This window comes from Oncorhynchus keta, chromosome 2, assembly GCF_023373465.1.
Source record: "Oncorhynchus keta strain PuntledgeMale-10-30-2019 chromosome 2, Oket_V2, whole genome shotgun sequence".
Classification (NCBI taxonomy): Eukaryota; Metazoa; Chordata; class Actinopteri; order Salmoniformes; family Salmonidae; genus Oncorhynchus; species Oncorhynchus keta.
Window position 1 is genome coordinate 15,586,850 of NC_068422.1, and position 14,614 is coordinate 15,601,463.

Below are 14,614 nucleotides of genomic sequence, written 5' to 3' on the forward strand. Positions count from 1 at the left end.
TCCACACAGAAAAATCTAAACTGGTGTGTGTGTGTGTAACATAGTGCTGCTTTCCACAGCTCCTCCTCAGCTTTTATCAGGACTTCAGGGTGATTTAAATATCCTATTACAGTTAAATTATTAGGATCATTGAGTTTCTAATTCTTCCTTAATTATGTTTAGACAGAGGTCGGACAGCAGGTGCTCAATATGTCACCTGGGGTAGTGAGCTGTCGGGAGAGAGAGAGAGCAGGGCAGGAGGGGGCTGTGTGTATCTGTTTGTAGAGTTGGAGGGTGGACATTAATGGACTAGCTCCCTGTCTGATCAGGCAGATGGCACTATGTAACCTGCTGTTAAGAGTAGTGTCTACATGGAGGGGGGCAAATGTCTACCACCACCATACTGGATATCTGGGCACAGCCCCCAATCCTATCCTACCTCCCTGCCAGCTACAGTATGTCCTTGTTTTTCATTTTTTCCCCCTTTTGCTTTGCCTCTTGTCGTCATTAATCAGGATCCGTTCACTTTTCTGTTTCATCCCTCCTCTAAGTTTCTGGACTTTCATTCCTAGCCCAGTCAGTGACTCATCTTGTTAAAGCTGTCTACAAACACTGAAGCCTTGATTAAACTGAGATTAAACTGGCTGCTGCTTTAATGCTGAGTCCAGGAATGAGAGGCTTTTATAGTGTGTGTGCGTGTGCGTGTGCGTGTGCGTGTGTGTGTGCATTGCGAAGAAAGAGTGTGTGTGTAGGAGTCAAATAAGATCTGCTCCTTGAGTAAAGTGAGATCCAGGAGTGGATCCCCCCATACAGGGACTGGTGGTCATCTCTTATAGCAGCCAGACCTCCCATACATGGACTGGTGGTAGTCTCTTTTAGCAGCAGCCAGACCTCCCATACAGGGACTGGTGGTAGTCTCTTTTAGCAGCAGCCAGACCTCCCATACAGGGACTGGTGGTAGTCTCTTTTAGCAGCAGCCAGACGTCCCATAGAGGGACTGGTGCTAGTCTCTTTTAGCAGCAGCCAGACCTCCCATACAGGGACTGGTGGAAGTCTCTTTTAGCAGCAGCCAGACCTCCCAGTACAGAGACTGGTGGAACTCTCTTATAGCAGCCATAACCCCCCATACAGGGACTGGTGGTCGTCTCTTATAGCAGCCAGACCCCCCCATACAGGGACTGGTGGTCGTCTCTTATAGCAGCCAGACCTCCCGTACAGGGACTGGTGGTAGTCTCTTATAGCAGCCAGACCCCCCCATACAGGGACTGGTGGTAGTCTCTTATAGCAGCCAGACCCCCCCATACAGGGACTGGTGGTAGTCTCTTATAGCAGCCAGACCCCCCCATACAGGGACTGGTGGTAGTCTCTTATAGCAGCCAGACCCCCTCCATACAGGGACTGGTGGTAGTCTCTTACAGCAGCCAGACCCCCCCATACAGAGACTGGTGGTAGTCCCTTATAGCAGCAGGACCCCCCCATACAGGGACTGATGGTAGTCTCTTATAGCAGCCAGTCCTCCCATACAGGGAATGGAGGTAGTCTCTTATAGCAGCAGCCAGACCTCCCCGTACAGGGACTGATGGTAGTCTCTTATAGCAGCCAGACCTCCCATACAGGGAGTGGAGGTAGTCTCTTATAGCAGCAGCCAGACCTCCCCGTACAGGGACTGGTGGTAGTCTCTTATAGCAGCCATAACCCCCACCCCATGACAGGGACTGGTGGTAGTCTCTTATAGCAGCCAGACCCCCCCCATACAGGGACTGGTGGTTGTCCCTTATAGCAGCCAGACCCCCTCCATACAGGGACTGGTGGTTGTCCCTTATAGCAGCCAGACCCCCCCCACACAGGGACTGGTGGTAGTCTCTTATAGCAGCCAGTCCTCCCATACAGGGAATGGAGGTAGTCTCTTATAGCAGCAGCCAGACCTCCCCGTACAGGGACTGGTGGTAGTCTCTTACAGCAGCCAGACCTCCCGTACAGAGACTGGAGGTCGTCTCTTATAGCAGCCATACCCCCCATATAGGGACTGGTGGTAGTCTCTTATTGCAGCCAGACCTCCCGTACAGAGACTGGAGGTAGTCTCTTATTGCAGCCAGACCTCCCGTACAGAGACTGGAGGTTGTCTCTTATAGCAGCCATACCCCCCGTATAGGGACTGGTGGTAGTCTCTTCTAGCAGCCAGACCTCCCTGTACAGGGACTGGTGGTAGTATCTTATAGCAGCCATACCCCCCGTATAGGGACTGGTGGTAGTCTCTATAGCAGCCAGACCTCCCGTACAGAGACTGGAGGTAGTCTCTTATAGCAGCCAGACCTCCCGTACAGAGAATGGAGGTTGTCTCTTATAGCAGCCATACCCCCCGTATAGGGACTGGTGGTAGTCTCTATAGCAGCCAGACCTCCCGTACAGAGACTGGAGGTAGTCTCTTATAGCAGCCAGACCTCCCGTACAGAGACTGGAGGTAGTCTCTTATAGCAGCCAGACCTCCCGTACAGAGACTGGAGGTTGTCTCTTATAGCAGCCAGACCTCCCGTACAGAGACTGGTTTTTCAACCATGATGCCATTTTGTTTATCTTACCATTCATTTTGCATTCAACACACTATCACACAATGTACTGCTAAGTAGTTCATTAAATGCAGTGAGAGATGGGAGTTGGGATGAGGCTTGATTTGTCTCAGCTATTGATCCGCAGGGTGTGACTGACTGTGTTTGTGTGTGTGTTTCTGTTCCTCTGTGTCTCTGTGTGTGTGTGTCTGTGTTTCTCATAGACCAGTGTACATAATTCTGTTATTAGTGAGTATCGACCAGGAATGGCCCAGGCGTGCTTTGAAAAACAGGTGGAGCTGTTGTATGTCTTAATCTCACCGAGATTCGATAAATCTATTGGGTAATTTCACTGATTGTTAATCCGATGCATTTAGAAGGATTATCTGCAGTAATCTTAGTTGGATTAAGTGTCTAGCTGCCAGGAAAGAAAAAGAAAAACAGTGCAGATGACTTTGTGACTTCGTTCTGCATTTCAGGGGTCCCCATATCGCACACTAATCCCTATGGGCCCTGGTCAAAAGTAGTGCACTATATAGGGACTAGGGTGCCACTTGGGACAGTCCCAGGATGATGGCATGAGGCTCAGTCAGGATTTATTGCTAATCCTTGTTATTTTCTTTTTAAAACACAATTTAATGTACAATCATTTCCCTCCCCCTCACTGTCCGTCTGTCACAAGGAAGAAATAGAGTACCATCTCAACTAAACTTCTAAACTTCATTGCTACTCTACTGAACACAATGAGGCCATAAAGATAGCTGAGAAAGTGTGATTTGCGTGTGTGCGTGCGTGTATGTGTGTGCTTATGACTGTGTGGTGTGTGAAGGGGGAAAAAGTGTATATAATGATGACTGGTGTAATTATAGGAGAAGATTTAAGCAATAAGATACGAGGGGGTGTGGTATATGAGCATTATAAGGGCTGTTCTTATGCGCGACGCAACGTGGAGTGCCTGGACACATGCCTTTGCCGTGGTATATACCACAAACCCCCGAGGTGCCTTATTGCTATTATAAACTGGTTACCAACATAATTAGAGCAGTAAAAATAAATGTTTTGTCATACCCATGGTATACGGTCTGATATACCACATCTTTCAGCCAATCAGCATTCAGGGCTGGAACCACCCAGTTTATAAAAACCTTTATCCTCCCATCCCTCTATTCTTGCATGTGTCTGTATTCGATTGTCAATTTAATGTGTAAGGCATCTGCTTATGAGGCCAATCAAACATTCTAGAGGGTCTCAGCTAAGACGAGCGCTAGCCCAGCAGAACTGGGTTCACATACTATTTGACATCTTTCAAGTACATTTGTTTATTCTGCCTGGAGTAGTAGGTGGATGAGGTATTGCTCTTTTGTGACAATTCTATTGGTTCCATACTTCCATTGCACCAGGCAAGCTCAATTAAGCCCAGAACAAGTATTTTAAAATAATTTTGAATAGTATTTGAACCCATGTCTGGAGTGCCCGCCACAGAGGTTATGGTTATTGGTATGCTGTGGTATGCAGCGAAGCCATTCACATTCATATCCACATAGCAGGTATTAGAGATTTGATTAGAGTATTTGTGAGGTATAATACAACCATCCACATTCTGAATCTGTCTGTTTGTGGTGTGCAGGATGGTTCAAACAGTAGCCTACACTTTGTTTTATTATTGTGGTTGTTTTAAAGTCGTTTTTTCCCAGACTGCACTACACATTTCCAATTGAGACAATAAAGCGAATGATTGATTGAAAATACAATGTTTCAAAGAAACCTGTATGGAATTGGTATAGGCAGCTATAAAACAATATTTTTTCATTGAACAATATCGTTGGAAGGACCTTTTTAGTCTTTGTTATCATTACTTGAATTAATTAAACTATGTTTGTTAGTGAAATCCTGAGTCGTTTCACACAGTGGAAATTAAATTCCCACATACAGATATAGGATCTCAATTTGATCTCCCTGCAATGCAGGACATTTAAAACATTTAGTGTATTTGAGGTTTAAAATGGCTTCTGAAGTTTTTAATTTCAGACTTGATTTTCCCTTACGAAAAATGTATCAACCCATAACAAAATGTCAATTTATTATAATCCACAAAATATTTCAAATGTCCTGTTGCTGCAGGACTTTTTTCCTGCTGTAGCAAACTGGCTCAAATTAAGATCCTACATCTGTAGCAATTAATTATGTAGCACTGTGTGTGTGTGTGTGTGTGTGTGTGTGTGTGTGTGTGTGTGTGTGTGTGTGTGTGTGTGTGTGTGTGTGTGTGTGTGTGTGTGTGTGTGTGTGTGTGTGTCTCCCATAGCGTCAGCTCGGTTCTTAGCAGGCAAAATTAGTTTTCAAATCACTTTCTGGATGACCAGTTATTGTTTAATTGAAAAAAATGTGTTGTCACCTTTGTTAATTGTGCTAGTAACTGACAACAGTGGTAATAGGCGTTGAAATGTAAATTGCTCTGCTTCTGCTGTTATTATTATTCCCACAACAAGGGTTCCACTAGAATGAAAAAAATCCATAAAAAAAAGAAAAAAAGTTGGGAATGGAATGGATTTACAAAGTTTGTGTTAATTTTTGTATAGCTTTATGTTGATGAGGGCTCTTTTAGTGACAGTTGTTTTGCTAATGGAGGCCTACTTTCTGACAGGGCACTGTGTGCGTGTGGTTGTGGGTGCGTGCGTACTGTGTAGCATTGGCTAATGGTGTTTAATGTTCAAAGCACATTACATGTCTCCCTGAGTCACCCAGTCTTAATGGAGGAAATAGAGGCTACTTCCCAAATGGGACCCTATTTCCTATTTAGTGCACTACTTTTGACAGGAGACCATAGGGCCCAGGTCAAAAGGTAGGACTCTACATAGCGAATAGGGTGCTGTTTGAAACACAGCCAGAGAACTTCTATACTAATCTGAAGATGGCATCACTGAGTTCTGTACTTGGCAGAGAGGAGATGCAGAGTGAAAAAAGGACATTTAGAATATTCTCAGCTTTCTGAGTGCTCTGCCTCTTGTCTGTAGACAAACTCCTAAAAAGAAAAGAGGCTTATTGAATGATGATTTGCTTCCACTCCGTCATGGTTCATCATTATGTAATAACTTTTGAAAGTGTGATATGTAGCCTAATGTTTAAAAGGAGTAGAGTTTGATATGTCCTCGCTATGTGAATAAACAAAACATTTTCTTACAGTGATTCTTAGACTCCAGTGCTGTATGGCTCAGACCCTTCCCTATTTTTGCAGGAGGGGAATGGGCTCTAGCCTGGTTGGATACAGCTTACATGAGTCATTTCATATGAAACCAGGACAAACATTTGGGGGATTTTCACCAAATGTAATCCATCGAATGGCTCTTTAGAGGAAGGATTGTTGACGGATATTTGACATTTCATCAAAGTAATTCAACAAAGTTGGTATATTTATGACATTTTGGCCTTACCCAGGCTCCATAAAGTTTAATCTGTGGATGGTACAAAGCAAAAATTGGTGTCATATGAAGCTTTACAGCTTGCTCTGTAGTAAGAGTAGTATTTTCATTTCCAAAACATAATATGCTCTACGGCAGGGATGGATAAGTTATCATGACAGGCCTAGTTGCTTGCGGTTCTGCGTATGCACATTCTAACCCCACTCCCCCCACACACACATTGCTAGCAAAACATTTTAGTGGCCCCATTTAGTGACAGTGGAGTTTTAAAGTTAATTAGAGTATGGCATGTGGTGTAGAGAAAATATTTTTTTAAAGCAAGTTTGATGCAATTATACACATTTTACCATGGGGCGGAGAGAAGATTTTGCAATTTGATCTCCTCGTGGAGTGCATTGTAATCGGCCATGATCGGTGTCCAAAAATGCAGATTACCAATTTGTTATTGAAAACTTGAAATTGTCCCTAATTAATCGGCCATTCTGATTACCTCTAATATATATATATATTTTGGAATGGCCGATTAATTAGGGACAATTTCAAGTTTTCATAACAATCGGTAATCAGAATTTTTCTTTGACACCAAAGTATGTTCATCTCTAGGAGACAGAACCCGTCTCTTTCCTAAGCGGTATGACGGCTGCGTGGTTTATACTTGTGTGCTATTATTTGTACAGATGAACATGGTATCTACAGGCGTTTGGAAATTGCTCCCAAGGATGAACCAGACTTGTGGGAGGTCTACAATTTGTTTTCTGAGGTCTTGGCTGATTTCTTTTGATTTTCCCATGATGTCAAGCAAAAAGGCACAGAGTTTGAAGGTAGGCCTTGAAATACATCCACAGGTACACCTCCAATTGACTCAAATGATGTCAATTAGCCTATCAGAAGCTTCTAAAGCCATGACATCATTTTCTGGAATTTACCCAGCTGTTTAATGGCTCAGTCAACTTAGTCTATGTAATCTTCTGACCCACAGGAATTGTGATACAAGTGAAATAATCTGTCTGTAAACAATTGTTGGAAAAATGACTTGTGTCATGCACAAAGTAGATGTCCTAACTAGAGGTCGACCGATTAATCGGAATGGGCGATTAATTATGGACGATTTTCAAGTTTTCATAACAACCGGAAATCTGTATTTTTGGACGCCGATTCTGCAGATTTTTATTTTTTATTTATTTATTTTTTATTATATATATTTTTTACACCTTTATTTAACTAGGCAAGTCAGTTAAGAACACATTCTTATTTTCAATGATGGCCGAGGAAGGGTGGGTTAACTGCCTTGTTCAGGGGCAGAATGACAGATTTTTACCTTGTCAGCTCAGGGATTCCAAATCAAATCAAATTTTATTTGTCACCTACACATGGTCAGCAGATGTTAATGCGAGTGTAGCGAAATGGTTGTGCTTCTAGTTCCGACAATGCAGTAATAACCAACAAGTAATCTAACCTAACAATTTCACAACAGCTACCTTATACACACAAGTGTAAAGGGATGATGAATATCTACATAAAGATATATGAATGAGTGATGGTACAGAACGACATAAACAAGATGCAGTAGATGGTATCGAGTACAGTATATACATATGAGATGAGTAACGTAGGGTATGTAAACATTATATTAAGTGGCATTGTTTAAAGTGGCCAGTAATACATTTTTTACATGTATGGCAGCAGCCACTCAATGTTAGTGGTGGCTGTTTAACAGTCTCATGGTCTTGAGATAGAAGCTGTTTTTCAGTCTCTTGGTCCCTGCTTTGATGCACCTGTACTGACCTCGCCTTCTGGATGATAGCGGGGTGAACAGGCAGTGGCTCGGGTGGTTGTTGTCTTTGATGATCTTTATGGGCTTCCTGTGACATCGGGTGGTGTAGGTGTCCTGGAGGGCAGGTAGTTTGCCCCCGTTGATGAGTTGTGCAGACCTCACTACCCTCTGGAGAGCCTTACGGTTGTGGGCGGAGCAGTTGCCGTATCAAGCGGTGATACAGCCCGACAGGATGCTCTCGATTGTGCATCTGTAGAAGTTTGTGAGTGCTTTTGGTGACAAATTTCTTCAGCCTTCTGAGGTTGAAGAGGTGCGGCTGTGCCTTCTTCACCACGCTGTTGTCACGCCTTGACCTTAGTTATCTTTGTTTTCTTTCTATTTTTGGTTAGGTCATGGTGTGACATGGGTGATTATATGTTTTTGTCCTGTCTAGGGGTTTTGTATGTTTATGGTTGCCTAGATTGGTTCTCAATTAGAGTCAGATGTTTATCGTTGTCTCTGATTGGGAACCATATTTAGGCAGCCATATGCTTTGGGTATTTTGTGGGTGATTGTTTCCTGTGTCAGTGTTTGTGCCACACAGAACTGTTTCGTTTATATTCACTTTGTTATTTTGTATTCTGTCGTGTTCAGTTTATACTAATAACACATGGACACTCACCACACTGCGTATTGGTCCGATCCTTGCTACTCCTCTTCAGACGAAGAGGACAAAATCCGTTACAGCTGTCTGTGTGGGTGGACCAATTCAGTTTGCCGTGATGTGTACGCCGAGAAACTTAACACTTTCTACCTTACTCCACTACTGTCCCGTTGATGTGGATAGGGGGTGCTCCCTCTGCTGTTTCCTGAAGTCCACAATCATCTCCTTTGTTTTGTTGACATTGAGTGTGAGGTTATTTTCCTGACACCACACTCCGAGGGCCCTCACCTCCTCCCTGTAGGCCGTCTCGTCATTGTTGGTAATCAAGCCTACCACTGTAGTGTCGTCTGCAAACTTGATGATTGAGTTGGAGGCGTGGGTGAACAGGGAGTACAGGAGAGGGCTCAAAACGCACCCTTGTGGGGCCCCAGTGTTGTGGGGTGGAGATGTTGTTACCTACCCTCACCACCTGGGAGCGGCTAGTCAGGAAGTCCAGTACCCAGTTGCACAGGGCGGGGTCGAGACCCAGGGTCTCGAGCTTGATGACGAGTTTGGAGGGTACTATGGTGTTATATGCTGAGTTGTAGTCGATGAACAGCATTCTCACATAGGTGTTCCTCTTGTCCAGATGGGTTAGGGCAGTGTGCAGTGTGGTTGAGATTGCATCGTCTGTGGACCTATTTGGGCGGTAAGCAAATTGGAGTGGGTCTAGGGTGTCAGGTAGGGTGGAGGTGATATGGTCCTTGCCTAGTATCTCAAAGCACTTCATGATGACGGAAGTGAGTGCTACGGGGCAATAGTAGTTTAGCTCAGTTACCTTAGCTTTCTTGGGAACAGGAACAATGGTGGCCCTCTTGAAGCATGTGGGAACAGCAGACTGGAATAAGGATTGATTGAATATATCCGTAAACACACCAGCCAGCTGGTCTGCGCATGCTCTGAGGACGTGGCGTGGGATGCCGTCTGGGCCTGCAGCCTTGCGAGGGTTAACACGTTTAAATGTTTTAGTCACATCGGCTGCAGTGAAGGAGAATCCGCAGGTTTTGGTCGTGGGCCGTGTCAGTGGCACTGTATTGTCCTCAAAGCAAGCAAAGAAGTTGTTTAGTCTGTCTGGGAGCAAGATATCCTGGTCCCCGACAGGGCTGGTTTTCTTTTTGTAATCTGTGATTGACTGTAGACCCTGCCACATACCTCTTGTGTCTGAGCCGTTGAATTGCGACTCTACTTACATTTACATTTAAGTCATTTAGCAGACGCTCTTATCCAGAGCGACTTACAAATTGGGCTTCTATACTGATGCTTAGCTTGTTTGATTTCCTTGCGGAGGGAATAGCTACACTGTTTGTATTTGGTCATGTTTCCAGTAACATTGCCCTGGTTAAAAGCAGTAGTTTGCGCTTTCAGTTTCGTGCGAGTGCTGCCATCAATTCACGGTTTCTGGTTGGGGAATGTTTTAATAGTTGCTGTGTACGACATCACCAATGCACTTGCTAATGAACTCACTCACCGAATCAGCATATTCGTCAATGTTGTTATTTGACGCAATGCGGACCATATCCCAATCGAAGCAATCTTGAAGCGTGCAATCAGATTGGTCGGACCAGCGTTGAACAGACCTGAGAGAGGGCGCTTCCTGTTTTAGTTTCTGTCTATCGGCTGGAAGCAACAAAATGGAGTCGTGGTCAGCTTTTCCGAAAGGAGGGCGGGGCCTTATATGCGTTGCGGAAGTTAGAATAACAATGATCCAGGGTTTTACCAGCCCTGGTAGCCCAATTGATATGCTGATAGAATTTAGGGAGTCTTGTTTTCAGATTAGCCTTGTTAAAATCCCCAGCTACAATGAATGCAGCCTTAGGATATGTGGTTTCCAATTTACATAGAGTTAAATAAAGTTCGTTCAGGGCCATTGATGTGTCTGCTTGGAGGGGAATATATGCGGCTTTGATTATAATAGAAGAGAATTCTCTTAGTAGATAATGCGGTCGACATTTGATTGTGAGGAATTCTAAGTCAGGTGAACAGAAGGACTTGAGTTCTTGTGTGTTATGATCACACCACGTCTCGTTAATCATAATGCATACCCCCCCGCCCCTCTTCCTACCAGAAAGATGCTTGTTTCTGTCGGCACGATGCGTGAAGAAACCAGCTGGCGGTACCGACTCCGATAGCGTGTCTCGAGTGAGCCATGTTTCCGTGAAGCAAAGAACGTTACAGTCTCTTATGTCTCTCTGGAATGCTACCCTTGCTGGGATTTCATCAACCTTGTTGTCAAGAGACTGGACATTGGCGAGTAGTATACTAGTATGTATGGTAGGGAGTGGTCTGCGATGAGCCCGTCTCTGGAGCCTGACCAGAAGACCGCTTCGTCTGCCTCTTTTACGGCGTCGTTGTATTGGTTCGCCGGCTGGGATCCGATCCATTGTCCTGGGTGAAAGGCAAAACACAGGATCCGCTTCGGGAAAGTCGTATTCCTGGTCGTAATGATGGTGAGTTGATGTTGCTCTTATATCCAGTAGTTCCTCCTGACTGTATGTAATAAAACCTAAGATTACCTGGGGTACCAATGTCATAAATAACACGTAAAAAACAAAATACTGCATAGTTTCCTAGGAACGCAAAGCGAGGCAGCCATCTCTGTTGGCGCCGGAAGTAATCTTACAACATTACGATTAACTAGTCCAACGCTCTAACCATCTGCCTCACGAGGAGCCTGCCTGTTACGCGAATGCAGTAAGGAGCCAAGGTAAGTTGCTAGCTAGCATTAAACTTATCTTATAAAAAACAATCAATCATAATCACTAGTTATAACTACACATGGTTGATGATATTACTAGTTTATCTAGCGTGTACTGCGTTGCATATAATCGATGCAGTGCGCATTCGCGAAAAAGGACTGTCGTTGCTCCAACGTGTACCCAACCATAAACATCAATGCCTTTCTTAAAATCAATACACAGAAGTATATATTTTGAAACCTGCATATTTAGCTAAAAGAAATCCAGGTTAGAAGGCAGTATTAACCAGGTGAAATTTTGTCACTTCTCTTGCGTTCATTGCACGCACAGTCAGGGTATATACAACAGTTTGGGCCGCCTGGCTCATTGCGAACTAATTTTCCAGAAATGTACGTAATTGTGACATAACATTGAAGGTTGTGCAATGGAACAGCAATATTTAGACTTATGGATGCCACCCGTTAGATAATATACGGAACGGTTCCGTATTTCACTGAAAGAATTAACGTTCTGTTTTCGAAATGATAGTTTCCGGATTCGACCAGATTAATGACCTAAGGCTCGTATTTCTGTATGTTATTATGTTATAATTAAGTATATGATTTGATAGAGCAGTCTGACTTAGCGGTAGTACGCACCAGCAGGCTCGTAAGCATTCATTCAAACAGCACTTTAGTGCGTTTTGCCAGCAGCTCTTCGCAATGCTTCAAGCTCAATGCGCTGTTTATGACTTCAAGCCTATCAACTCCCGAGATTAGGCTGGTGTAACGGTTGTGAAATGGCTAGCTAGTTAGCGGGGTGTGCGCTAATAGCGTTTCAAACGTCACTCGCTCTGAGACTTGGAGTGGTTGTTTCCCTTGCTCTGCATGGGTAACGCTGCTTCGAGGGTGGCTGTTGTCGATGTGTTCCTGGTTCGAGCCCAGGTAGGGGTGAGGAGAGGGATGGAGGCTATACTGTTACACTGGCAATACTAAAGTGTCTGTAAGAACATCCAATAGTCAAAGGTATATGAAATACAAATCGTATAGAGAGAAATAGTCCTATTATTCCTATAATAACTACAACCTAAAACTTCTTACCTGGGAATATCGAAGAGGAAATTAAGTTCATGTATATATAATTTGTAATACAGAAGAATATACATAACTGATTTATATTATCTTGTTTGATATTGTAAATTTAATTGTTAAAAGGAACGACCAGCTTTCATATGTTCTCATGTTCTGAGCAAGGAACTTAAACGTTTCTTACATGGCACATATTGCACTTTTACTTTCTTCTCCAACAGTTTGTTTTTGCATATTTAAACCAAATTGAACATGTTTCATTATTTACTTGAGGCTAAAGTGATTGTATTGATGTATTATATTAAGTTAAAATAAGTGTTCATTCACTATTGTTGTAATTGTCATTATTAAAAATAATTTAAAAAAGAAATCGGCCAATTAATCGGTATCACGGGTTTTTTTTGTGGGGGGGTCCTCCAATAATCGGTATCGGCCTAGAAAAATCATAATTGGTCGACCTCTCGTCCTAACCGACTTGCCAAAACTATAGTTTGTTAACAAGAAATTTGTGGAGTGCTTGAAAAACAAGTTTTAATGACTCCAACCTGTGTGTTCTGATCGCTTCTGGTGTGGGTGAACAAAATCAACGTGCGCGCGTCTGGTTTTGTCAGCATGTAAGGCCAAAATGCCATAAATATGCCAGCTTTGATGAATTCTTTCTCAATTATGCTTTTAGATACAAATGTCAAATATATGTAAACAATCCTTCCTCCAAAGGACCATTGTATGGATCACATTTTGTGAAAATCGGCATCTTTCATTTGGAATCACTCTTCTGTCAAAGTGATGTCAAACTACCACGTGAGTTTGAGAATTGAGTAGTTATTTATGATTTGTCTCGACTCACGTTTAAAGTCGGCTGCAATGTCAAACGCGCCCAATCGCTCTGTTTTGATCGAAGTAATTGATGCCTAAGCAGCATTTATTTCTGGTCCTGAAGAGAGAGAAAAAAATGCTGGGATGTTCTTTTCTGCACTTTTGAACCAATCCAATACATGTGGAGGAGGAGTTAAGAGGAGCGTTGCCTTGTTAACATCTTAATAATATAATAATAATATAAAGCAGAAGTCACATCACAGGCTCTGTTTCCATTTCCCCTGAGTTCAGAGAGTGTGATGTCACTTTGACATAAACTGTATCTCTTCTAGCCTCCAGTGATATAGCCCAGACTATGTCCAGTAAGTACTGTCAGAGCCTGGACATGCTGCCCAGTGGACACTGCCACCTTAACCCCCAGAGGCCCCATGCAGAGGATTCTAAATGGTCTGAGTGGTCAGTCTATCGGTCTCTACACATTCTCTTCCTCACACCCTGGCTGAGCAATGTCTTTGTCTTTGTCTTTGACCATGACTGACTGCCAAATGCCAATCAGTCAAGCATTTCATGGTAAAGTCTACACCATTTGTATTTGCCGCATGTGACAAATAAAATGTGATTGTTTTTGTCTCTTTCTCTCTCTCTTCCTCTCTCTTTCTCTCTCTTTCTTTCTCTCGCTCTCTCGCTCTCTCTCTCGCTCTCGCTCGCTTTTTTGGCATGGGAAACCTATGTTTACATAGGTGAAATAGATTACAAACAAAAGTGGAATAAACAATAAAAAATGTACAGTAAACATTACACTCACAAAAGTTCCAAAATAATAAAGATATTTAAAATGTCATATGTGTTGTAAAGATGTGCAAATAGTTAAAGTACAAAAGGGATATTAAATAAACATAAATATGGGTTGTATTTACAATGGTGTTTGTTCTTCAATGGTTTCCCTTTTCTTGTGGCATCGGGTCACAAATCTTGCTGCTGTGACAGCACACTGGTATTTCACCCAATAGATATGGGAGTTTATCAAAATTGGATTTGTTTTTGAGGTCTTTATGGATCTGTGTAATCTCAGGGTGGAGGGGATGGACAGAGGCTGGGTAACTTCTAATGCTAACTTGTGATTGTTGCACCAGGAATGAGAATACATGCCCCTGGCAAGGAGAAGTGTCTGCTCTATTGAACAGTAAAATGACTGCCCTTGCTCACTGGGAGGAGGAGAGGAGGGAGGAGGAGAAGAGGGAGGAGGAGAGGAGAATTCTGCTCTGAAAAACACCAGTTAATAATATCAGCCTCCAGGAGGGAGAGGCAGTACAGGGATACAGGGATGGGGTTATCCTTGCCTGCCGTTTGAGCCTTTATGTGCAGGGAAGCGAACACATTCACAAGCTATTCTGTCCTGGTATAGACTTCGTCCTGCTCAGTGCTCACTCTAGAGCTGGGTGATATGGACCAAAATCCATATCACAGTAAGTTGACTGAATTACCATAACGATAAATGAAACGATACGTTTACCACATTAATGTGTAGAAGTTCATGTTTTATATTACCCTTAAAACTACTACTACTACTTTGAATGTTGTAGCTATCAGTTGTTCCGTTAGCAAAATCCCATATTAACAGGCGTATCTATTTTCAAA

At 43.2% G+C, this 14,614-nt stretch overlaps 1 protein-coding gene across 1 annotated transcript in view; it reads left to right on the plus strand.

The window, feature by feature from the left end:
• The window catches only part of LOC118371473 (ADP-ribose glycohydrolase MACROD2-like), a 31,073-nt gene extending 17,408 nt beyond the window's left edge, over positions 1 to 13,665 (plus strand). The window contains exon 4 of the mRNA XM_035756914.2: positions 13,309 to 13,665. Coding sequence (XP_035612807.1) covers positions 13,309 to 13,514 — 206 coding nt within the window. The 3' untranslated portion in view covers positions 13,515 to 13,665. The remainder of the gene's footprint in view (positions 1 to 13,308) is intronic.
• Positions 13,666 to 14,614: the final 949 nt, after the last annotated feature.